Source organism: Candidozyma haemuli, assembly GCF_002926055.2.
Source record: "Candidozyma haemuli strain B11899 chromosome Unknown C_2014730914, whole genome shotgun sequence".
In the NCBI taxonomy this organism is placed as follows: Eukaryota; Fungi; Ascomycota; class Pichiomycetes; order Serinales; family Metschnikowiaceae; genus Candidozyma; species Candidozyma haemuli.
This window is the reverse complement of record NW_020289904.1, coordinates 1,584,292-1,607,905: the sequence shown is the minus strand read 5'-3', so window position 1 is coordinate 1,607,905 and position 23,614 is coordinate 1,584,292. Positions and strand designations below refer to the sequence as shown.

Sequence of the window (23,614 nt, the reverse complement as noted above, 5' to 3'; positions counted from 1 at the left end):
GTCACTTTACAGTCGGGTCGTTAATATATTGATTAAATTATAATTTTTGTAAGATGAGGAATCATACGAAGCATGCAAATTCCTTCTGACTGTTACGAACAGCTTCATTGAGTGCCATTTCAACATCTTTATCAGTGTAGTCAAGATCAGTAAAGATACCCTCGCATTCTTTGATCTCTTTCACGGCTACACGCCCCAAGTTGAGCGAGTAATCATCAAGTCTTAGACTGTCACTTGCTTCGAAGACGTCAATGAAGTAATCGAGATCAAGCCTGAGGTTACCCAAGATTCTAACAATGATATGCTGTTTTTGTTTCACTTCACGGATGGAGGTCGTGAATTGTTTGAGGAAATGGTTTTGGAGTTCATGAATCATATTGTTGAATGTTTGATCAGCAGTAATTGGCTTTACAACATACACCAATTTCACGAAATGCATCAAGCATTCGTAAACGAAAGGATCAACTTGAAATTCCCCGAAGCTGGTCTTGTGGCTTAACTTCTCAAAGTGATCAGACACCTTGTTTTCGATCCATGCCTTTTCGTTTTCACTGATTTCGTCCAACACCGTGATTTTGACCTTATCAAGGTCTGCGTAGAGCTTCAAATTCTGTTTATGCAAGTCCTTTTCAAAGAGCTGGTCAAACTTTTTGATCAACGAAGGGAACATATAATCTCCGAGCACTTGGAAATTATTCATTGTCATAATTTTGTAAATGTCCTTGTCAATATCGTGCTTACCAGCATCATGAGAAGCATGATATTCGGCTTTGGTAGCAGTAAACTTCTTCATGACGGAGTCCATCAAAACGTTGATACTCCGGATAAATTGAATTTCGAGACTGACCAATGTACGTTTGCTTGGATAAGCTGCAACCACTTTCACTTCAGAATCAGGTACTTGACTTCTGTCGAACACAAATGCGGACAATCTGCGGAGGACATATGTTTCATAGTATTGCAAGATCTGCATCTGTTTTGTATAGACTGTAGACTTGAGATTACCCTCAATTTTATATTTCTCCCAAGCTTCAAGGTCGTAGAATTGGGAGCAGTCATTAACCCAAGTAGCACAGATTGCCTCCAAGATACGCTGTTCGATTAACGTTGACGAGTCTTTCAACAGCTTAATGTGTTTGTTTGTGTCCAGGTTCTTAGAAGCATTACCGATCTGTGCAATGTAAGTTGACACTTTAGTGAGAAGACGGCAAATGCGGGTGTTGATATCACTCAAGTGAAAGATAGTCGAGAGCGAGTTAGTGTGGTGTGGAAGGAAGTTTGGGAAGTTTGCTGGGGTAACCCTCATCTGATCAAGATTTTCCTCACATTCAAAAATACTGACAACTTGTGCCACCATATTGCTGCACAACTCAAAAAACGCCGTTCTTAAAACACCACTGTTGTCAACGTCAAAACCATTCTTTGGATCCGCATAATGCACGTAGTTCTTGACGAACTTCAGAACAACGTTAGAGAAAAACTCCTCAAGATAAGTGATATAGTTCAGAAGAACAAGCCAGGTTTCGTTGATGATAGAAAGGTCCAAGTTATCGGGACTTCCGAAAATCTCAACAATGGCATTCTCCTTTAACTCATCAATACTAATTGTCTTGGCTGATGAGGAAGTTCCAAAGTACTCTTCAACACTGTCAAACTTCTCTTCAATGTACCTGACATTGGATCCGCCCTCTCGTTGGTTGCTCAAACTGGTGATATAGTCTAAAAGCTTTTTTTGCATCATGGAAAACTTTGTTTCAAATTTGTCATCCTGATAACTCAAATCCTTCTTAAGTTTTGTAAGTTGGTCATTGAGGAAATCAAGGATCGGGTTAGTTTTTGTGGAATCTTTATCAAGACGATGTAACTTGTCAACAAGATCAATGAACTTTATGTCCAGAGCGGACTTATTTGTCTTGCCTCTCACAGCCACTTCATGATCCATAGAAAGGAGGTCCCTAAAGGCCTTCTTGCGGAACTCTTCAGCAATATTTTCAATTTCACGGAATACTCGATGAAGGACGGTATAGTACAAGGCGTATTCCTGCTCAACCTTTTTCACTTCTTCCTCGTCATTTGTATTCTGAGCGCGTTTCAAGGCATTTTCATGTCTATGCTCGATGTACTCCTTCTCTTTTAAGAAGTTGTTGTAGTCATCAATGAACAGGTCATGTTCGTGCACAGAAAGATAATCAACAAGCTTCTTTGGAAGATCAAAGAAAAATTTATTCTTTTGAATGAATTCAATAAGTTTGGACACCTTAGCCTCTTTAGCATTGTGCTCCATGATGGGACGAATCATGAGCGAGGAAGATAAATTCAAATTGTTAATGGATTCTTCCAACTGGGACGATATGCTTTCCCCAGCTTGTAGCTTCTTGTTCCATCTAGAATTAGGATTGAAAACTCTTGACTTTTCGCTTTCCTTCTGGGCCCGGGTTTTGGAGTTCTTGAACGAGAGAAGCGCTTCGTCAATGTACTTCTTGCAATCAACAAAGCTTGCGTAATTTTCATTAAGCACAGATTTAAGCTGTGACGTTTGGCTTCTTATGCTTCTATCCAACATGTTGAGTGAGCCAACAAGACTTTCCATTGGAGTTTCTTTATGGACAACAGACAAGTATGCTTGGGAGTTGAACTTCTGAGACGACACGACAAACTTAGATAACTCCTTGTCATTCTCTGAGCCAATGATTCCCTTTCGTAGCAAGAGATCGACCAAGTCATGGCCTGTTAATGGGTCTTTTAAATCATCACTTGCAAATTGATACGCCGAGGCATTGACACTGTCTGCATCTTTCAAGAAGTGAGCTAGAACAGCACACTGTTCGTCGGGGGACAATTGGTCCAAATTTTCGGGTGGAAGTAGATCGTCCTGATTTTTGAAATCCACCAATGACCTTGGTTCGAGCACGGATGTACCATAAAACGCCAGAAGCGTTTGGTCATTGTCGTTGTAGTTCAACATGGTAGTATGGCCTACCTTCATGAGTATCTACAACTACGCACCAGTGTACCTGTTGAGGTCGTGCGAAGCACATGAACATTTGGGGTATTACCTAGTCTTTTAACAGTATGGTAAGTATAACACCAAGGGCAGAGCGGTAATGAAAAATGAAGAGAAGTTGAGTTATGGTGCAAACCTTCTAATGATTTCTTTCTGGCTCTGCTGGGCTAGATATAGGAACATACAGGTAACAGAGAAGACATGGCGGGGAGCTAGAAAACTAAGAGGGCCACTCACTATTTGACCTAAAGATTCCACTTCACAGAATGTCCATTTCAAAGCAATACCTAGTAGTTATGGTTTCTTTGTGTGGTGTTGTGGAGTGGCGGTGGGTCCAGACTGCATATCTTCTACAGCTGAGGTAAAGCATTAGTGAGACGTGAGAAAAAGTTTTCGGGTAACCCCTTCTTATCAAGCATACACCACTAGTCGATTTTGCAGCCATTTCATACGGATAAATCAGGAAAAAATTATTATACGTATTTGTGATGGAACAACAACAAGATATCGGAGGTGCCCAGGCTCTTCTTTCTCTTGGCACAAAAGATGCAAAACATGAAGAACACGATCAGCAAGATGCTACTCATACTGAGAACCATGCCAATCTGCATCATGATGAAGCTGAAGACGACAAGTCTATGGCCGTGCAAGGCGAACAATTAGGTCCTGGTGAAGAGCATCACCGGAGTGACCATGAAAGTTTCGAGGACAAGGCTAACCAGCAACTAAACGACGCAGTGGAAGCTGCAGTGATGAGATATGTGGGAGGCACTCTCGATAACTCCGAATCACACGAACACGATAGGCATAATGGGGACGCCGCTGATGGTTCAAATGAACTGCAAGGGCCAAATACATCGGGCCATGGTCATGGTGAGGGCTCCAAGAGACGCTTAAACCATGAAGAGATCATGTCTCATATAGGCGACTACCAATGGGATAGTTTTCTTGAGGAAAATGTGGCAGCTGACTTTGAAGGCCCTTCGCCTAAGAGGTCTCGGAGAAGAAGAAGTTTTGTCAATGGTGGAGATATCGATCCTGACTTGCCGGACCTAGAAGGAGAGCCATCTGAACACGATCAGCTCGTTCATGCCGCCATCTTGGGAGCTGGTGAACTCGCTAAGCAACTTTCGCTTCCACCAACTTCAAACCTACATCACCAGCATCAGCAACAACATCAGCATTCCCATAGGGCGGATGGAGAATCCGCTGCCATTAACCAGTTAGCTCATGCAGCCTCAGCATTGTCCGCCAAAGGTAGACCCAGAACATCCATCAAGCAAAAGCGTCCCCTCAGGAGACCTTCAGCTCTTCATTCCATCCATAATCAGGCAAGCACCCGTGACAAGTATGACCACATGTCACTAGAATCATTGGTTGATCAATGTGCCAACGAATCTCTACTGTGGTATCATTCACAGACCAGTATCCCAATGTCTGGGCCTCGTGCCTTTGCACCGACGGAAATAAGTGTTATGGAATCTTTTGTGGATGGTTATTGTCGCCTCAATAATTTGTCACGTCTTGACATCTGTCGCCGTGTGTGGGCATCTGAAAGAACAAAGGATAACTTCTGGGAATGCATAACAAAAGTTCTTCCTTACAGATCTCGTGCTTCTATTTACAAGCATGTACGCCGTCAGTATCATGTTTTCGACATACGTGCTAAGTGGACTGCTGAGGAAGATGAATTACTTAAGAAATTGTCACAAACATCCGAGGCCAATTGGAAGAAGATTGGAGAAACGATGAACCGAATGCCCGAAGACTGTCGTGATAGGTGGAGAAACTATATTAAATGTGGCGAAAACCGTGCCCTGAACAAGTGGTCTGAGGAGGAAGAGCGCACTCTTAAGAATATAGTGGTTGAGATGATCACTAATGATTCGAATGGAGACAAGCCCATGTCTATTAATTGGACATTGGTCAGTGAAAAGATGAATGGAGTGCGTTCTAGAATTCAATGCAGATATAAATGGAACAAACTCTTGAGAAGAGAGTCCCTCACACGCATTGAATTGATGGATAACGATACTAAGATATGGCTCATCAACAGGTTGCTTGAGTCTAATTTCCCAAATATCGAGAGTATTGATTGGGATTATATCTTACATCTTTACCACGAGTTCAACAAAGATGCCAAGAATAAGGACTTCTTGTGGACCACAACAGATTTCAAAGTCAGCTTTGACAAGATGAAGTTTACGGTGAAAGATCACAAGAATCTATCATTACACACGATTCTCTCAAAGATCCTCCTGGCACTTTACGCAGAGACCGGTTCCGACGATATGGTTCGAAATCCTCAGTTGGCAAAACAGAGCAAATCCCACGATGTTGAAGAACAAGCCGAATCAATTGCAAATGCTGCCGTGGCTGCTGTATCTACAGGGGTAAATGAGGAAGAAGCTCAGCAGCAAGAGTACAGCTTGTGGAGGTAAAGCGTCCATCGCGATTTGCATCTCTGCATCGTTGCATTTTCCATCACGTGAAATCAAAACAAAAGACAATCGAGATACTCAGAATTCCCCCGTACTACTTTTGAAGAAACTGGCCATGTCCGATAAAATGCTGATTAGTGATGACCAAGCCGACATGCACCAACGTATGCTCGAGCTAGAGCAAGAGCTCATTGTGTTTCAGCAGTCAAGTAAGGAGCTAGAGGAGGCACTTGAAGATGAGCTCACAGAACTAGAAAATAAAAACAGAATGTTGGTTTCTCAGGTAACTGCAAAGGACAAAAGGCTTCAAGAACTTACGTCTCAGTTGACAGATGCTAATGCTGAAGTTTTAAGGCTATCTGAAACTCTGAAAACAGAGAAGGCTAAGTTGGAAGATGAGATCCTTCTTCTAAAGCAAAAGCTCGTGGCAATGGAGATTCTGAACGACGATATGGACATGAATGATCGAATCCTTGAGAACAATTTGCAGCTCACAAAACAGTTCAACAATGAATTATTGGAAAAGCTAGCGTTGGTTGAGAATGATCTCGAGAATGAGAAACAGATCAATGCACAACAAAGGCTACGAATTTCAAACCTCGAGGCGGCAGAGGTATCGAGGCCAGCCCCTAGAGTCCGCCATCTGCAACAATTCAAATCCAGAAACAAGCGACAGAGCGTTGCTAGAAGCATAATGTCTGTTGCAGATACCACTGCGGACGGTACAATACTTGATATCAATGAGTTTTTGGCGACTGCTCCACCTGAAACTATACATCCCGATAGCAATATACCCAGGTCTGGATCCAGGGGTAAGATTCATGAGCAATATCTTCGATCGGAAGAGATAGTACAGAAAGTGGGGAGAATGAGCCACTATCTTGGGCTCAAAGCTAATTCTACGATACAAATATCTCCTCACGAAGCACAGACCCCGCCCAATGAAGTGGCCCCTCACGGACAGCTCACACACTCTCCTTCCATAGCTAATCTTTCAAGATTCAAGGAAGAGCCAGAAAACGCTAGCACAATAGCTGAGTCTCACTATGCTCCCTCGAAGGCAGCCTCGGGTGAGATTCTCAAGACTGACGAATCACGAAAACCAAAACACAAGAAAAACAGGATGAAAACAGTGATGAAATTCTTCGCATGAACACTGCTCTCCTCCTATTCTTGTCATTTTTTTTTTTTTTTTTTTTAGGATTTATAGACTTAATCCATTCCTTGCACCTATATCTTTCGGGCCGGCTTGTCGCTTTCCTGCACTTGTAGCTACTGCGACTTGTTGACCGTCCAGTCTCCATTACGTACCATACTATCTACCAGCTCTTTGCAACCACCAATGGCTACCGATATTGAAAAAGTTATTGCAAACTTCGACAAAGAAGAGGCCACTGAGTATGCAAGTGAGTTGTATCTTCTTTTGAAGAATTACGCTGAAGCAGAAGATGATCTCAATTATCAAGACATCTGGTCTCAATTGACGCGGTTAATTCACGCATACTGCAACTTAAAGGACAACGAAGGAGATACAAAGAATAAGGCCAAGGCAATCGAGGATAATGAGAAATTTCGGCTGATGGGATCGCTCAATTTGTTCAAGTTGATCTCGAGGAATCTCATCATCGTTCTTGGAAAGCTCACCAACAAGATCTATGATACCGCCAATGACTTATTCCCTTACCTTACTTTGACAGACAATGGCCATCTCTCCTTTTCAGGAAAGGCAGCTTCAGTGGTTTTAATTGACCTTTTTGAGAACTACCCACATCATTTGACATCGCTTCTTAGCTTTGGTGCCACGGTCGCCTATAAGTTGATTAAGAAGAATTCTTCGATCGATAGCAATATCATATACCTTCTTGCCTCAATCCTTAAGAATGCTCTGAAGGCAGACGTTGATGATAAGTTCCAGGCTAAGTTGGTGAAGATTTTCCTGAAGAATATCTTGCTGAGTGCATTGAAAAATAATGCTGCTGACCTGGAAGCCAATAACTCGTCCGTCTTACAAGTGGAGTACTACATTCTAGGCCTCAAAAATCTTCTTATTATGCTGTCAGCATCCCATTATGAGCAGCTACTCGAGTTCTCCGCGTCTTCCACATCTGGATCCAAGCTTAAACCGGAGGCTATCATGACTCAGCAACATCAATTCCAGATAGGGCTCTTGAACAACCATAAGAAGGTGATTCAGTTCGGCTTTTCTTCTCAATTCCCTCAGGTTAGGCATGCTACTGTTGCACTTCTATCTCATTTGCTTCATAATTTTGTTGACACTGGTAAATTCAACGCGATAGAATATCTCATCGAAGCGTATCCATTCCCGTCACTGAGTACCTGGAATAACCAAGCACATCATAGAATTGAAAATGAAGTGGAGTTAGGGTTTCCCTCGAGGAAAGATCACAATATCATCCTGACGCACAACAGTGAAGCGTTGATCGACTCTAAAATCAACCTCAAAAACCTTCAGTATGGCTACGTCGAGTCCATGGTCATGTATATGCAACTACAACAATTTCAAGACTGGAGTTTCTATGCCTCCTCAATCACCGCAATTTTCGACTTGATTTTGTCCAAATTCAGTGGTTTGAACCATGCGCCTCATGTGCCCACTTCGGAATGGAATGTGGTTTTGGCCCAATGGACTATTGTTGTTGAGTTCTTGATAAAGGAAAGCGGCGCCTCCATCCATGAGGTAGTCGCACAGTATATCGTGAATCGTTTCTCCGCATCTGCGGATTCAGAGGACTTCTCCCGATCTGCTTCGCCTGATCCTAGGTCATCTAAGCCTAGACGCCAGGAAGCAAGCTTGTTCCGTTTCAAGTCGACCAAAAAAACGAAAGCAAAGAGCATGGACAACTCTCATATCACGCCCTACACTAATCCTTACCAGGCCTCTCTTTTGCTACTGGTTGTGAACTTACTTGTTCCTTATGCAATTAATTTTACATCAATTGACAATCTGCAACCTGAGGATAGCAAGGTTGATGGTGAAGCGGCTGAAGAAGGCGACGAAACTACGAATAAGGTTCTTGATGGAGAGACAGCGCTTCCTGCTAGAGGTAATGACTATATCAGCAACCTTCTTCTTTCATTGCTCGTTAACGACTCGGAACAGATCAGAAACCATGCAACATCGTCTTTGCTTCTTTACGCGAACGTGAACAAATCCCAAAGCAACAGCTTGATACTTCAGTTGTTTCAGTCGGTGACGCTGGAATTGAATTCCGACTTACGAAGTGAAAGCTCTTCAGAAAAAAATGTTTCAGGATTTCAGGCAGTCAGGCTTTTTAGCAATTCTTTGGCATTGCTGTCTCTCATAAAACAAGCGGATTCAACCCTTCTCCAAAACTCAACAATTGCAAAGATTCTCAGTTTCTGCACCCAAAATTTGAAGCATAGCAGTAATGCAAATAAGAAGTTTCTCACCAATGCAGCTTGCTGGATAATTATGTCCAGCTTGGTCACCTTCAATGAGACATCGGAATTTGTCAAGTTGAATTCGTCTCAATTCTTGGTATTTTGGAAAAACCTTTTGACTTCCCAATTCATCAGTGCTGATATCGGCAACATGTCTGACAATGCCCAACTTAGCGAGGTGATGAATAACCTTACACTTAGATCGCTAAGCCTCATTTGCTTGCATAACTACATCGACTCAGCTCAGTCTAGCAATGAATTGTCACGGCAACTTCAGTTTCTTCTAGTCAAGTCTTACAACTACCTCACATATTTGGAGTCTACATTTGAAAGCATTGGCTTGTTGACTTCATTTAATGCCCAGTCGTTCAATGAAAGTGAGTTCAATCCAAATTTAGTGGGTAACCTTATCTTTTCGAACTTCAACACTGCCACTTCTCTTCCCGCCCAGAATAGGCTTACAAGCCTCATACTCCATAACAAGAAGGTTGTTCTTCTGGGATTCATTAAACTTGCGCCAACCCTCAAACGTGACGTTAATTCAAGTCTTGTTGTGTTTCTTACGCGTGTGTTTGCAGACGCAAAATGTTTCTCGAGGTTACCAGTTACTGATGCATTGAAAGAGAAAGCGAAACTGAGTAAAAGCAAGTCAAGTACTACCAAAGTAGCCCATGAGAATGCTTCCTTGGTAAAACTTGAAGAAGAATATAATTACGATTTTGGATTGACAAGCAAATTCAGATACGTGGAGCTGAACGTGATATCCGAACCAGAAACTGTTGCTGCCAACGCTGAGCCTTCTGGTGAGGGTGATCTCCGGGGATGGGCCTCTTCGTTTGAAGAACGGGTTAACGACGGGTCGTATTTTGCTTTTGATAATGACCCAGCTGTGTTCTTGTTGAAGGGATCTTCAGAGACGCCAACGCGGTCAAGAGGTATTATCACGTCTATCGTTGACAAATCGATTGAATTGTTTCAATACGTGTTTCCAAATTTGACATTTAAAATCCAGTTTTCGCTTCTCGAACAACTTAGGGCATCATTAACTCAAAAGAACTCTGATCCATTGAGGCACACTGCCATTCAGATAAACGACTCTGTTGCTTTAAATGGTCTACTCAAATACTATACGGCCATAGGGGGCTTTATGGATGGTCAGATTCTCAATGCCGTGCTTGATACCGTGGAAAAGATCAATCTGGACAATATCGAGGTCAACCTCCTAAATGCTGAAACAGTTGGCATGGTTTCGAAAATGCTTTCGAAGGACGATGTTGATGGTACTGTGGCGCGTTATATTAACGACATAGTGAAACAATCGGAGCCATCAGCAAGAGGAAAGCTACTCATTTATCTTGCATCCATCTTTAAATTTACTCATAGTGGGTTCTCTAACATTTTAGATGTTGTCTTGCAACTAATGAAAGACCCTAACCCTATCATGGCATACTACTCGTCGAAGGCTTCAGCTATCTTGCTTGAGAATGCTCTAGGTAACGAGCATTTGGTGAAGGAGTTGATCCACCAAGTGTACCTTAACACGCTTAATGATGACTTTGGCCTTAATCTTGACAATGGCTTTCTCGCTAATCTTCGGGCTTCCTACAAGTTTCATGCTGTTTATTCGAGAATCGTTTCCTATAGCGTAACATCACTCGGGCCCGCGCTCAAAAGCTGCGATAAGGAACTCAAGGTTGAAATCAGAAACTTGCTTATCCTCTTTGCCAACGGTGTTGGCAGCTATGACTCTGATGAATATGTCAATGTGGTAAGAGATGTTCTAGTGACGTTTCAGGAGATACTTATCTTCGACTTATCATTTGTTCCTGAGTTTTCCAAATGGTTCCACCTGGAAGCTGTCGATGTCATCAAAGGAAATGCAAAGATTGGAGTCGGGGTTTTGGGACCTACTTCGCCATGTCATGAATCTATATTTCCTGTTTCAACCTGTTTCGGTCTCTACGAATTGGCATTCGCTAGTCTATTAGAAATGACAAAGGTTGGTATTCTGACTTTACAGAAGGAGAATGTTAATCTAGCATGGATTGCAATGGAAATTCACCCATGTGACTCTCTTAAACAGCTTATTAAGTACTGGGTTGATTCAAATCCAGAAATGGTATGGTTTGCACAAGTCAATGCACTCTTCAAACTGTCTACTCGAAAGCTCACGGGTCCATTTGTGGAGCATAATTATCAAGTGAAATTGCTTCCATTGACTCAACGACAGAAAAAGAAGAACACCGGAGGTATCGATCTTAAGGATGACGAGGTGAGAAATATTGTTAACGAGGACCAGGATACGGAAGATAAGAATGAACCCATTACTTGGGAGTTCCGTCTGTTCTTGTACGACCTTATTATCCAGATACTCTCTGCTGCGGAAAAGAAACCTGTGCTCATGTCATCTCTCACCAACAAGATACAAGAAGTTGTTCGGATGTCGTTCTTGGGTACGACATCTCCAATCCCGGCTATCAACTTGAAAGGTGTGGCTTTGTTGGACAATGCCCTTAGTCTCTTCGGTCATCTCGAAGACCCCCTTTATCCTGGAATTTCTATATTGGAGCAGCAACAAGCCCAGATTATCAGTGCCTTGGTTCCGTGTTATGGCCCACAAAGTAACGCCGAATTGATCGTGAACGCCATCAGCGTCTCTTCGAAATTTATAAACTTGCCGAGGATCAAATTTTATTCAAAGCAGAGAATTTTGAAGACATTGGTTTGCTTGTTGGAGGAAGTTTCATCGAATAAGTTCTTGAAGTTTACTTATTTGGAAGCCATGTCTGAATTTAGCAGAAAGGCGATTCAATTATCAATTTTGGATTGTTGGGCTCTGGTGAGAATTGATATCCAACAACATGCAGAAGATGGAAGTGACGAGTTTGGCGCAATCTTATCGAAGTACTCTGAGTTGTTGATCTCACTCTGGATACTAGCCTTGAATGATTTGTCGTCACTCAGATACACACAGCCTACCAGCCGTGAGGTAGGGTTGTATTCGGACTGTTGGCTTGATTTTGTTGAAGTTTTGACAATTGAGCTTGAAGAAGACAGCACAAGGGTTACCAAGCTTCTTCAAGATGACTCGAAGGATTTCTTTTTTGTCTTATTCTGTCAATGCGCAGAATCCTTGATTAAGAACCAGAATACGACTAGAGTGCTTCTGTCAGTCAAGCGCCTTGTCAGCATACCAGAGCTCGTGGAGCACTTGTTGGCGGACGACATATTTGGTGAAGTCATAGACTTGCTTGATCGTTTGATTTTAGTCGAGGAGGAGACCGAGTCAAAAATAGAAGTTATTGATATTGTCCTGACGTTAGCGAAGGTTCATCTGGGAAAAGTTAAGAACGAGGAAAATAATGAGAAGTTACTTGAGCTCTTACGAGTTGCAATGTTGCCATTGTTCAGCATTTTTGTCTTCCTTAGAGAAGACTTCAATCATGAAGATGTTACTCAACAGGTTGCTTTGAAGAGATGCAGCTCCGCATCAAACCTATTGATTCTCAAGAAGCTGTTGTCCGCAGCAATTGGAATATTAAAGTGTTTCCAAGGGGAAGTCAAGTCAAACATCTGCTCTTGCTTATTCTACTTATTTGCAAAGTTCTATGAGCACGATGATGATAATCTCATAGGGGTCATCTTGCCATATTTGAAGCTCGTCGTGAACGAGCTCGGAGATGATAAAACAGAAACTGTTCAGTCTTTCTTCCAGATTTTGAAGAGACAAGGATTCTTTAGCGCTACGAGAAACAAGAATAATCACGTCATAACTGTCGTTCTCTTGCTTACAAACAGTGACATTAAACTTGATGCGGATGAATCAAAGATTCTAGCAAATGCTATCTTGCGTTTGATCGAAGACTCGGAGTATGCGTCTGCCGGAATCCAATCTATCAAGTCGCTCTTGAGACAGTCAGATTCACCTTTGCAGTCGCTTATCGTGAAACAGATTGTGCAAACGCTTCTCTTACAATTGGCAGGTGATGGCAAGGATGTTAAAATTGACTTACGCCTAGCATTTGAAATTATTATCGTGTTTTCTCAGTCGGAAGGGGTAAAGAACGATACGAGCAAAATCGTTCCGTTGTATGCGGCACTCATTCCGTTACTAGTGAAACACGATGTTGCAGGCACGATTGATGGAGATTATCTACACGGGAAAACGGTCTTGCTTTTAACTAAGAACCCCGAAGCATTTAAGACGGTCGTGAATGAATACCTCGATGAGTCACAGAAAGCAACCGCAGAGAAATTGGTGAAGAAGACCAGAGGACACACTCAAGTCGACAGTACAAATGACTCGACCATCGAATTGAAGACCTTTGGTTAAACGGAAGACGGAGTGATCCGATCGCGCATAGATCTCCCAGGGTGTGCGCTGATCTCCGGTGCACGGAGGTGAATTTCGAACGGCCTTGATGCCAAGGCCTGGCGCCTGGAAAAAAGTAGCCGACTACTAAACCGATCGTTATATAAGTTAGTCTTTAGGTCTCGTCTTGAGGTCACAAGTACATGATGTTACATAATTTGGGCAAGCTAACTTTCAGCTTCCTTTGCCTCTTGCCTTTGGCGCTTCAGGCCCATGCGAAGACCCATGAGTATAATTTCGATGCTTCTCTTATTAAGCATAACCCAGACGGTGTCTTCGAAAGAGAGGTTATCGGTATCAACGGGCAATGGCCTCTTCCTATCATAAGGGTAGCCAAGCATGACAGGGTTGTGATCCATCTTACAAATTCCATGACCGATCGCAATACGTCGTTGCATTTCCACGGTTTGTTCATGAACAATACTAATGCTATGGACGGCCCTGAAAACCTCACTCAGTGTCCTATCCCTCCAGGTCACACTTTCACTTACGATTTCACTGTCGACGCTCAAGCCGGTACTTACTGGTACCATTCTCATTCTGGCTCTCAGTACAGTGATGGTCTCCGAGCAATGTTTATTATCGAGGAGGAATCTCCAGATCTCTATCCTTTCAAGTTTGATGAAGAAGTTCCACTCACTATTTGTGACTGGTACCACTCTGAGAGCAGTGATATCATGAAGCAGTTTTTGTCGAGATATAACCCTACCGGTGCTGAACCTATCCCTCAGAACTCTCTCTTCAATGATACTAAGAACGTCACCTGGAATGTCGAGCCTGATACTACCTACTTCTTGAGAATCGTGAATATGGGTATGTTTGTCAGTCAGTATTTGTACATTGAGGACCATACCTTCACTATTGTTGAGGTTGATGGTGTCTACGTTGAGCCAGTTGAAACCCTGTCGCTTTATATCACTGTCGCTCAGAGGTATGGTGTTTTGGTGAAGACCAAGAAGGATGTCTCCAATAAAGCCTTCCGTTTTGTCAATGTTCTCGACGAGCCAATGCTTGATTTGATTCCAGATGATCTTCAAATGATCTCCACAAACTATGTGCAATATGGTCATGGTGACGTTGAGAAACCTGACCCCTTGGAGAACGGTAAGGGCAAATTTGACGAGCTCGAGGCAACTCTTGATCCTTACGATGATTTCAAGTTAATTCCTGTGAGAAGAGACCCTCTCTACGCTGAGCACGACTTGCAGATCGTTCTCAACTTCGAAATGGACAATCTTGGAGATGGTGTCAACTATGCTTTTTTTAACGGAATCACCTACACTGCACCAAAGGTTCCCACTCTCTTTTCCGTGCTTTCTGCCGGTGAGCACGCTAATAATGCTGCGATTTACGGGTCTAACACGAATACCTACGTCTTACAGCCTGGTGAGATCGTTGAAATTGTCTTGAACAACATGGATGCGGGTAAGCATCCTTTCCATCTCCATGGTCACGTCTTCCAGACTGTTTTCCGTTCCGAGGGTACTGATGACGACGACAATCCCGAGGTTTACGACCCTTCCAATCCTGACCATGATAAGCATCCTGAATTCCCAATGCTCAGAGACACTGTCATGGTGCATCCTAATGGTTTTGTGAAGCTTAGATTCAAGGCTGATAACCCAGGTGTTTGGTTTTTCCATTGCCATGTTGATTGGCACTTGGAACAGGGTTTAGCAATTGTGTTGGTTGAAGATCCGCAGCTGATCCAGGAGAACCAGCAGGATATCCCCAAATCACACCTTGAAGCTTGTAGTAAGTTGGATATCCCTGTGAAGGGTAATGCTGCTGGTAATTATGGTGACACTGAGGCTTCGTGGCTTGATCTCTCAGGCGAAAATGTTCAGATGAAGCCTTTGCCTCCAGGATTCACCCCTAAGGGATACGTTGCTATTGTGGTCTGTGCATTGGCTGCTCTTTTTGGTATTTACACCATCTATGTCTACGGCATGGAGGATGTTAACACGGAGGATGCTGAGCACATGGTGCAAAAGTTGTATCAAATTCTTGGAGAGAATGATCAGGCAGAGCCTGAAGAACGTGAGAGACTCACTGAGCCATCAGCAAGCGCCAACGAGTAATGAAAATAGCATTTCAGTAATAAATTAGTACAATTTCAGCCATACTAACCCTTTTCGGAGCCCGCAGTAATGTTTCTGCACTTCGCACTACGGAGTCTTATCAACTACTACTCCTGGTCTCCACGTCAAGCACAAAACACACTACGATGTCTGCGCTATTTGAATGGGCATTTGGAAAGAAGCTCACTCCCCAGGAACGTCTTCGAAAGAACCAGAGGGCTCTTGAGAAGACCCAAAGAGAGTTGTCCAGAGAAGTCAATAAACTACAATCTCAGGAAAAGACCTTGATGCTGGAAATCAAGAAGCTGGCCAAACAAGGCCAAATAGCGAGTGCCAAAATTCAAGCAAAGGACCTTGTAAGGACCAAGAATTATATTGTCAAGTTTAACCTGATGAAAGCTCAGTTGCAGGCTATCCTGTTAAGAATTCAGTCGGTTAGGAGCAACCAGCAAATGGGAAGTTCTATGAGGGACGCCACAAGGCTATTACTGGGAATGAATAGATCGATGAATTTGCCTCAGCTTTCTAGGATTGCTCAGGAGTTTGCTAAAGAGAATGACCTTATGGATCAGAAACAGGAATTCATGGATGATGCTATAGACGATGCAATGGCAGACGACGAAGAATTGGGAGAGGACGAGCAGGTTGATGAGATTCTTACCAAGGTATTAGATGAAATTGGAGTTGATATCAACACTTCCTTGAAAGATACACCCAACACTATCAATGTTGAGAGCCCCGGCAAAGTGGATTCTAGAGTTGCAGAGGCTATTGGCGGTCACGGTGGTGCTGGAGCACTGGAGGAAGATGATTTACAAGCCAGATTGGATAGTCTCAAGAAATAAGGTCAACTTTAGTCAGATAGTGTTCAATAAATATAATTTGTCTATGTACAATCAGATGTAGTTCTTTTCAATCAAAAAGTCTGCAATGGCCTTGGCAGATTCCTCGATAGTCTGACCGTCGTAGTTCTTTAAGTGAATTTCTGGCTTCTCTGGGGCTTCGTATGGGGCAGAGATACCGGTGAATTCCTTGATGATACCCTCTCTGGCTTTCTTGTACAAGCCCTTAGGGTCTCTCTTCTCGGCAACTTCAACAGGAACGTCGACATATACCTCAACAAAAGGCAATTTCGATTGTTCATGCAATTCTCTAGCAATTTGTCTATCGTTCTTGTAAGGACTAATGAAGGAAGTCAAGGTGACGCAACAAGAGTCAGTGAACAATTTTGCAACCTCACTAATTCTTCTGATGTTTTCATTTCTGTCAGCCTCGGAGAATCCCAAATCCTTGTTCAAACCGAATCTAATGTTGTCACCATCCAATCTGTAAGAGTTCAATCCACGCTGCAAAAGAGTCTGTTCCAAAGCGCAGGCAATAGTAGACTTACCACTGGCTGAGAGGCCAGTCAACCAGACAGTAACACCCTTCTGCTTTCTAAATTCGGCACGCTCCTCGTTGGTCAAGTTCTCGTGCCAAGTGATGTTAGTAGCCATTTTAAAAAGATTGAAAAGTAAACGCTGAAAAGATAATCGGTGCCTAAGACAAGTTCATATACTTGCAAGCCTAGGCTGGAAAAAAAATGCAACAATCACACGTGACGAAACTTGCATAATCGATTCACTTACACATTTTGCTTCCTAGCGCATAAGCCGCATTATGGAGACTCTATTGGATAGTTCAAAGAGACGAATAAACTGTCAACGGGAGTGAACTGAACTTTCATTTTATGAAAATCAGCGGAAGTCTAGGATGGAAGGTTATCTTGAGAAGATTTTTTTTTCTTTTTATCAAGTGGTCAATTTTCCTCTAATTCTGTGTCTTGGCTGCGAAAACCACACATTAAGAGAAATTAGGAACCAAAGGGGAATAAATGCAAAACAGGCTAATCATCAATTTTATTAAACTAACTCATTTACACATTTTTCACACTTGACGCTTTTGGAACACAAAAACCAATGCCTATTCTTTATCTATGTAATTACCTAGATCATATCGATACTAGCGGTTAGAGTTGACTCCATCATATCTCGCTTGTGATTGCTAACTACGAGTACATAGAGTTGCCACTGAATCAAAAGCTCTAATTGATGAGAGATAGACAAACAAAAAGACTTCTGATGCTAGAATACGAAGAGAAAGACAGCTACGTTCAGTGTAGATAATACAGGCTGTTGAGCAAGGCAATATATTACTACTGCACTACCAACTTGACGATCTCGTTTCTTCGACGGGCTTCAAGGCTCCGTCTGCGTAGTTTTAATCAAACTTACCAACAATAGAAAGAAAGGATCAATAGCGAGATACTTGCTTTGCAAAGTTTCTCGAGGTTTGTGTATTTTGAGACTCTACTTGGTTGCAAATTACGAGTGAACAGTATATTGCGCGGAAGTCAAGCCATCTATATCTATTGCAGCATGGTGTACGGGCGTCCATATATCGGAGTCACCAGGCATCACAATCTTTCAACTATCGTTTCTTATCAATGTCGCTTCATACAACAGAATTGGATGGCATCTTGCCTCTCGTTAACAGGGGAAAGGTTAGAGATATCTATGAGATCAATGCTACAACTCTCCTTTTTGTCGCTACCGACAGAATCTCCGCTTACGATGTCATAATGGAAAATGGCATCACTAACAAGGGAAAGATCTTGACTAAGTTGTCCGAGTTCTGGTTTTTCTTCTTATTCAACCAAGTTCACAATCATTTGGTTTTGGAGCCACATACTGACGAAGAGGAGATTTTCAAGCATTTGCCTCCTCAATTGTCCGAGCCAAAGTACAAGGACCAATTGGCAGGTAGATCTTTGCTTGTGAAGAAGATGCAATTGATTCCATTGGAGGTCATTGTCAGAGGTTACGTCACAGGATCTGCTTGGAAAGAATACAAGAAGTCTAAGACTATCCACGGTATTCCTATCGAGGAAGACTTGCAAGAGTCCCAGGAGCTTCCTACTCCTCTCTTCACCCCATCCACCAAAGCTGAACAAGGTGAGCACGATGAGAACATCACTCCCGAGCAAGCTGAAAAGATTGTTGGCAAGGAGTTGTGTGACAAGCTAGCAACTATTGCCATTGACCTTTACACGAAAGCTAAGGAGTATGCTAAGACTAAGGGTATCATCATCGCCGATACCAAGTTCGAATTCGGTTTGGACGAGGGTGGTAATGTCGTTCTTGTTGATGAAGTGTTGACTCCAGACTCATCCAGATTCTGGAATGCTTCGCAGTACGAAGTTGGCAAGTCCCAGGAATCTTACGACAAACAGTTCTTGAGAGACTGGTTGACTTCCAACAACTTGAACGGTAAGGATGGTGTTGTCATGGATGACAGCATTGTTCAGAAGACAAAAGAGAAGTATGTGGAGGCCTACGAAGTTTTGACTGGTAACACCTGGAAAGAATAGATTAAATGAAACTTTTGTTATAGTCCCGTTCTCATAAAGAGATGCAATATTATGCTTAATGCCGGTAATTTTGTCGTAAGTATTGTTCCTCGAATTCTGGGACATGCCTTTTTTGAAGAGTTAGCCTCTCAAACTCATCTGTAACACGCTTCTTATAGTTCAGTGGTGCTTGCTGAGGTCTGGAGGGAGAAATCTTCGCATGCATGTCAGAGTCCCATTCCACATTCTTAGTTTTTAATGGAGAGCGCTTTGGGGAACCTGGAGGAGGGGTTCCATGATAATATTGATGCTGTTGATGCTGTGGATGGAGATGAGCCAGAGGGTATTCCTCAAGAAGTTCGCGAGGTCCCCTAGGTTTGGCTTTGCGCTCAAATGAAGAGGACGAAGAGTCACTCTTTTTTCTTTGGAGCTGTTGTGGCTGCTCGGGATCCAGACTTTTTCTTCTTTGTAATATCTCTGATAGCCGTTGCTGTACTTCATGTTCAACAACATGCTTGAACTCACGCTGGTAGTTGAGTCTCATTTCTTTCGCTTCCAAGTCCATGGCTTTCTTGCGAGACTCGAACTCCAACGTTAGCTCCTCCTCAAAGTGACGCTTCTGCAAGTCGCATTTCTTCTGCAATTTAGAGTAGTCGTCTTGAAGCTCGTTCTTACGAACCTGTGCAAGCCTTTCGAAGCTTCTGAATTTCGCCTCGAGCTCCTCTTTATCCTTGTTGACCTTCTCTTCCATTGCCTTTACAGAAGCCTCAGTCTTCTTGAGTTCCTCGTGTTTGATAAGAAGCTGTTTCTGAAACTCATTTAATGTAGTACTTGCAGTCTTCAACTCCATTTCTTTCCTGAACATCTTCACAGACAAAGTCTCTAACAAGTCATAGCATGTTGGCCGCATTTCTGGGTCGACAGTTATACAATCGTTAATTATCTTGCGAAGCTGTTGAGAGTATTGGGCGGACAACTCTGGGATTACACCTTTTTTGATTTTGGCCTGCAATTGAAGATGTGTTGACGCCCTAAATGGTGGATGCAAGTTGCAAAGTTCGTAAAGGACACAGCCTAGAGACCAGATATCGCAAACGGGTGAATATGGATTATCCATCAAAACTTCTGGCGACATATAGTAGGGAGTTCCCACGTAGGTCTTTGCAAAATCGTTCTGGGAAGTAAGCATTTTGGCGAGGCCAAAGTCTCCAAGCTTGATAGTTTTGCCTGAATTAAGCATAAGTATATTATCAGGTTTGATGTCCCTGTGAATGATGACAGTCTCTGAATCAACATGCGGTTCAGATGTCTGTTCGGATCCACGAAATAGATCAACCTTCTTCGCCTCAATCCCATAATGACAACGATGTAGCGCAAGAAGGGTCAGTGTCATCACTTCCCATACGAAACCTTCAGGAACAGTGTCTCCGTTCTTCTTAAAAGTAGATATCACCTTGCCCAAGTCTCCTCCATCACAGTACTCCTGGTAGATATGAATGACCTTTTCCTCAGGCAAATGGTCATGAAGATAATATTTGACAACATTGGGATGGTTTAGCTCACGGAGGATGCGTAGTTCTGAAATGATATTATTTCTCTCTTGTATGCTCATAGACGTATACTCAATCTCCTTTCGAACAAGCACCTCTCCAGTCTCCTTCAGCCGTACTTTACGCACGGTACCGAAGGAGCCCTTCCCGATAACCTCTAGGGGAGTATATTTCTCAGCAATTGTGGCCATGGCAGACCGTAGCGTTCAATGCAATGTAGACTTGGGTCTGTTGAAGTTGTAAGTTTATTGTTTGCATGGATGCTAAATCGGGAAGTCACATATGGCTTAGTGTACAGGGAACAGTGAGGCTAGCCAGGCAGAGAGAAAAAAAAATAAGAATAGTAGATGTGCTGCGAAAAGACGTTACTACGGGTATGCTAATGCCATTGACCGAAAAAAAATAATGTCAAGAAGGAAACAATAATGGCATGTAAAGTCAACCACTAACCGATGCACAAAGACTATGAAAAAAAAAGTATGGTGGTTATTGCTCGTCAAAAGTCTAATTTCCCGCCTGAAGGTTGCCCTGTTCTGGCCCCAATATCAACATGCTTGACGAAGCCTTCGATGCGGGCCATGCCACTAATAGTTCGTCATTTGGGGAACAAAACGAATGCATCGACTATTGCAGAAGCAAGATGATGCAAATAGGAAATTTTGCCAAGGCGAGGTGAGATCGTGCCTGGAGTCAGCAATGCATGTAATTTATCTGTATACGAGATGATATAGAGATTTTCAATACCCTGGCGGCACCGGCATCGGGGCGTTCACAAAATGCAATATAACAACGGACGATTAGTGAACAGATTGAGCTTTTGCCAAGCTTGTGTAACCTCAACGGTTGCTTCAATGGCTCATCCCATTCTCTGATAGGCTTGAAGAGGAATGTGTAATCATTCATGTTGCGCTAGCGGCCTTAGCCTCTTTGGAAGATGAATTTCGGTTGAAGCAGCCGATGAGGTATAAGTAGATGAGATGGCTCCTTGAAAGCTTCAGTTTTTTTTTCTTTCTTTTGATCATCAATCAACTCAATGAGATTCTCTTCTATTCTTTCCATCGCTGCTGCTGTGTCTGCTGCCCCAACTGGCTTCTTGTGGCAGGAATCCACCAATGTGTCCACCATCAAGGTCCAAACCACCTGGACTGACACTTGGAAGACTTCTTTCGACATCCACGACTCGTGCAGCCCTGTGGAAGCTAACCAATTGAGACAGGCTTTCGAGGAGACCGAGCGTTTGGCCCACCACGCCAAGCTCCACACTCTCCGTAACGGTAACTCTTCCGAGTTCTACAGAAAGTACTTCGGTAACGCTCCAATTGGTGAGGTTGTTGGTAACTTTGAGGGTGTCATCTCTGCCAACACCACTGGAATCTTGTTCCGTTGTGACGATCCAGATGAGAACTGTCACCAAGATGGTTGGGCTGGTTACTGGAGAGGCGAGGACCACAGTGACGAAACCAACATCTGTCCATTGTCTTTCGAGAGCAGATTGTGGTTGTCCCAGTTGTGTTCTCACAACTTCACTGTTGCCGGTTCTAAGAACTCTGAAATCTTTGCTGCTGACATTCTCCACAGATTGTGGCACACTGAGAAGTTGGGCCAGAACGTCATTGGTCACTATGCTGACTCTTACGAGGACTGCTTGGAATTGGCTAAGACTAACGAGTCCGAGGCTGTCCGTAACTCTGCTACCTTGAGATTGTACGCTTTGGATGTCTACGCTTACGACCTCTCTGTTCCAGGTGAGGGTTGCACCTACCCAGATGAGGACGCTACCGAGTCTGACCTGGGAAGTGCCTCTGCTACCACCGTTGTTGCTGCTTGCCACACCCACTCTGATGGAGAAATCCACTGCGAGTAATTATACCTTTCACTTTAAATTCTTGCGTTAACATTTATTTCTTCGCCTAGGTGTTTCCACCATCAATAAAATTACACAATAAAAATTTGTAGCAAAATAAAGCTTTACAAGGAAAATTGGTCTTGCAAAAACTTGTTGATGCAAGTCTAGTGCATAGTGTATAATCGCTTTTGCGTTAAGGTAAACCGCTTATTGTACCTGATGAGTACAGTTGCCGCATAAACGAAGCAAACCATCGGGTATTACCAAGTTTGCTTGGATAACTTCCACTGTGAATCTGCCTTCTAATGTCTCTATTGTAGCCTTTCTGATTTTTTGTCACACGCTGCTTTACAGTAGGACCAGATAACAATGACAAATCATTTTTAATGACAAGAATGGCAATCTTCAATTTGGCCACTCAACTGTTTAAGAAGACCGGATTAAAAAATCGAAAAGTACTTCGACATCATATTATCAAAATCTATTAGCTTATATGGAAACACTCAAGTTCTACGAACATTACCTCCAACTCCAACAGCAAACCAATCAAGTGAGGCACTTGATGATTTCAGCATGCTCCGGGTATCGGCCCAAAAGATCGGTCTGTTCAAAGAGATGGAATTCTTTAAAGTCAAACCCAGGAGACACCATGCAACTCACCAATGCCCATCCGGTCTCGACCGATGAGCCGAAGATCACACCTCTGGGAACTTCAAACTGTACCACTTCACCAGCAGAAGGGTCTTTGCCAAGCTTAACCTTTTTGTACTCACCATTCGGATAAATACAATGCACTGTCAAAGGTTGTCCATCGTGGAAATACCATACTTCCTCGGAGTGAAGACGATGGAATCTCGATGGGTTCTTGTCTTCAAGCAAGAAGTGGATGTTGGTATATAACGGCACCTCAAGACCTGTCTCAGACTTGGTAAGGATCCTAGACCTACCAGTCTCGCTGTAGTAGCCACCTTCCGGGTGCGGTTGAAGATCGAGAGCCTTAATCCACTTATCACCCATGGTATCTGGTCGCAGTAGATATGAGATGATGCGAAATTGAATGGCGACGGAAGCCGCATAACTAACACACCGTGAAAGCACATGACTAGGACAGTAATTGTAAGACCCTAGGAGGCTTAACAGTTGGACTTATTGTTTGTCAGTGTAACTATGATGACAAAATTGTTAATGGAAGTAGGATACACAATAACAATGTTTTATAGTTGAAAGGGAACCCAAAGCTGAACAACAAATCGGCAACAGATATCAATATTCGACAGAGCAGATAACATGGAATCTGCCATATCATCCTCAGATCTCTAGGCTGAAGTAGTAGCACTTTGCTCCAATAACTATGGACGATACCGTCATGCTTAAGCCTGGAAAAAAGATCAAATGACTTTCGTCATCATAGTTGGTACCTAAAGATTGACGCTGATCCTCAACTATGCCATCGAATGAACCCAATGTCAGTCTTAATTAGCCATAAAGTCAATCCAGCTTAACTTTGCA

At 42.9% G+C, this 23,614-nt stretch overlaps 10 protein-coding genes across 10 annotated transcripts; 6 read left to right on the top strand and 4 right to left on the bottom strand. All coding sequences in view use genetic code 12, as the record gives it.

Moving 5' to 3' along the window:
* Positions 1 to 61: 61 nt before the first annotated feature.
* SEC5 (exocyst subunit) lies at positions 62 to 2,965 on the bottom strand (the record flags this gene model as incomplete). Its single annotated transcript, XM_025486029.1, has 1 exon — positions 62 to 2,965. The coding sequence occupies one exon, from the start codon at positions 2,963 to 2,965 to the stop codon at positions 62 to 64; it is 2,904 nt and encodes a 967-aa protein (XP_025341494.1).
* Positions 2,966 to 3,492: 527 nt separating this feature from the next.
* CXQ85_002347 (uncharacterized protein) lies at positions 3,493 to 5,445 on the top strand (the record flags this gene model as incomplete). The annotated part of the gene is made up of 1 exon (XM_025486028.1): positions 3,493 to 5,445. One exon carries the CDS (start codon positions 3,493 to 3,495, stop codon positions 5,443 to 5,445), a length of 1,953 nt encoding a protein of 650 aa, XP_025341493.1.
* Positions 5,446 to 5,560: 115 nt separating this feature from the next.
* Positions 5,561 to 6,598, top strand: CXQ85_002346 (uncharacterized protein; the record flags this gene model as incomplete). The annotated part of the gene is made up of 1 exon (XM_025486027.1): positions 5,561 to 6,598. The coding sequence occupies one exon, from the start codon at positions 5,561 to 5,563 to the stop codon at positions 6,596 to 6,598; it is 1,038 nt and encodes a 345-aa protein (XP_025341492.1).
* Positions 6,599 to 6,787: 189 nt separating this feature from the next.
* Positions 6,788 to 15,321, top strand: CXQ85_002345 (uncharacterized protein; the record flags this gene model as incomplete). Its single annotated transcript, XM_025486026.1, has 2 exons — positions 6,788 to 13,196; positions 13,373 to 15,321. 2 exons carry the CDS (start codon positions 6,788 to 6,790, stop codon positions 15,319 to 15,321), a joined length of 8,358 nt encoding a protein of 2,785 aa, XP_025341491.1.
* Positions 15,322 to 15,467: 146 nt separating this feature from the next.
* On the top strand, positions 15,468 to 16,166 carry VPS2 (ESCRT-III subunit protein; the record flags this gene model as incomplete). Its single annotated transcript, XM_025486025.1, has 1 exon — positions 15,468 to 16,166. The coding sequence occupies one exon, from the start codon at positions 15,468 to 15,470 to the stop codon at positions 16,164 to 16,166; it is 699 nt and encodes a 232-aa protein (XP_025341490.1).
* Positions 16,167 to 16,217: 51 nt separating this feature from the next.
* On the bottom strand, positions 16,218 to 16,817 carry MET14 (adenylyl-sulfate kinase; the record flags this gene model as incomplete). Its single annotated transcript, XM_025486024.1, has 1 exon — positions 16,218 to 16,817. The coding sequence occupies one exon, from the start codon at positions 16,815 to 16,817 to the stop codon at positions 16,218 to 16,220; it is 600 nt and encodes a 199-aa protein (XP_025341489.1).
* A 989-nt stretch (positions 16,818 to 17,806) lies between these two features.
* ADE1 (phosphoribosylaminoimidazolesuccinocarboxamide synthase) lies at positions 17,807 to 18,730 on the top strand (the record flags this gene model as incomplete). The annotated part of the gene is made up of 1 exon (XM_025486023.1): positions 17,807 to 18,730. The coding sequence occupies one exon, from the start codon at positions 17,807 to 17,809 to the stop codon at positions 18,728 to 18,730; it is 924 nt and encodes a 307-aa protein (XP_025341488.1).
* A 55-nt stretch (positions 18,731 to 18,785) lies between these two features.
* KIN3 (serine/threonine protein kinase) lies at positions 18,786 to 20,450 on the bottom strand (the record flags this gene model as incomplete). Its single annotated transcript, XM_025486022.1, has 1 exon — positions 18,786 to 20,450. One exon carries the CDS (start codon positions 20,448 to 20,450, stop codon positions 18,786 to 18,788), a length of 1,665 nt encoding a protein of 554 aa, XP_025341487.1.
* Positions 20,451 to 21,292: 842 nt separating this feature from the next.
* On the top strand, positions 21,293 to 22,123 carry PRA1 (Pra1p; the record flags this gene model as incomplete). Its single annotated transcript, XM_025486021.1, has 1 exon — positions 21,293 to 22,123. The coding sequence occupies one exon, from the start codon at positions 21,293 to 21,295 to the stop codon at positions 22,121 to 22,123; it is 831 nt and encodes a 276-aa protein (XP_025341486.1).
* Positions 22,124 to 22,651: 528 nt separating this feature from the next.
* CXQ85_002339 (cupin domain-containing protein) lies at positions 22,652 to 23,122 on the bottom strand (the record flags this gene model as incomplete). Its single annotated transcript, XM_025486020.1, has 1 exon — positions 22,652 to 23,122. The coding sequence occupies one exon, from the start codon at positions 23,120 to 23,122 to the stop codon at positions 22,652 to 22,654; it is 471 nt and encodes a 156-aa protein (XP_025341485.1).
* Between the last annotated feature and the right edge of the window lie 492 nt (positions 23,123 to 23,614).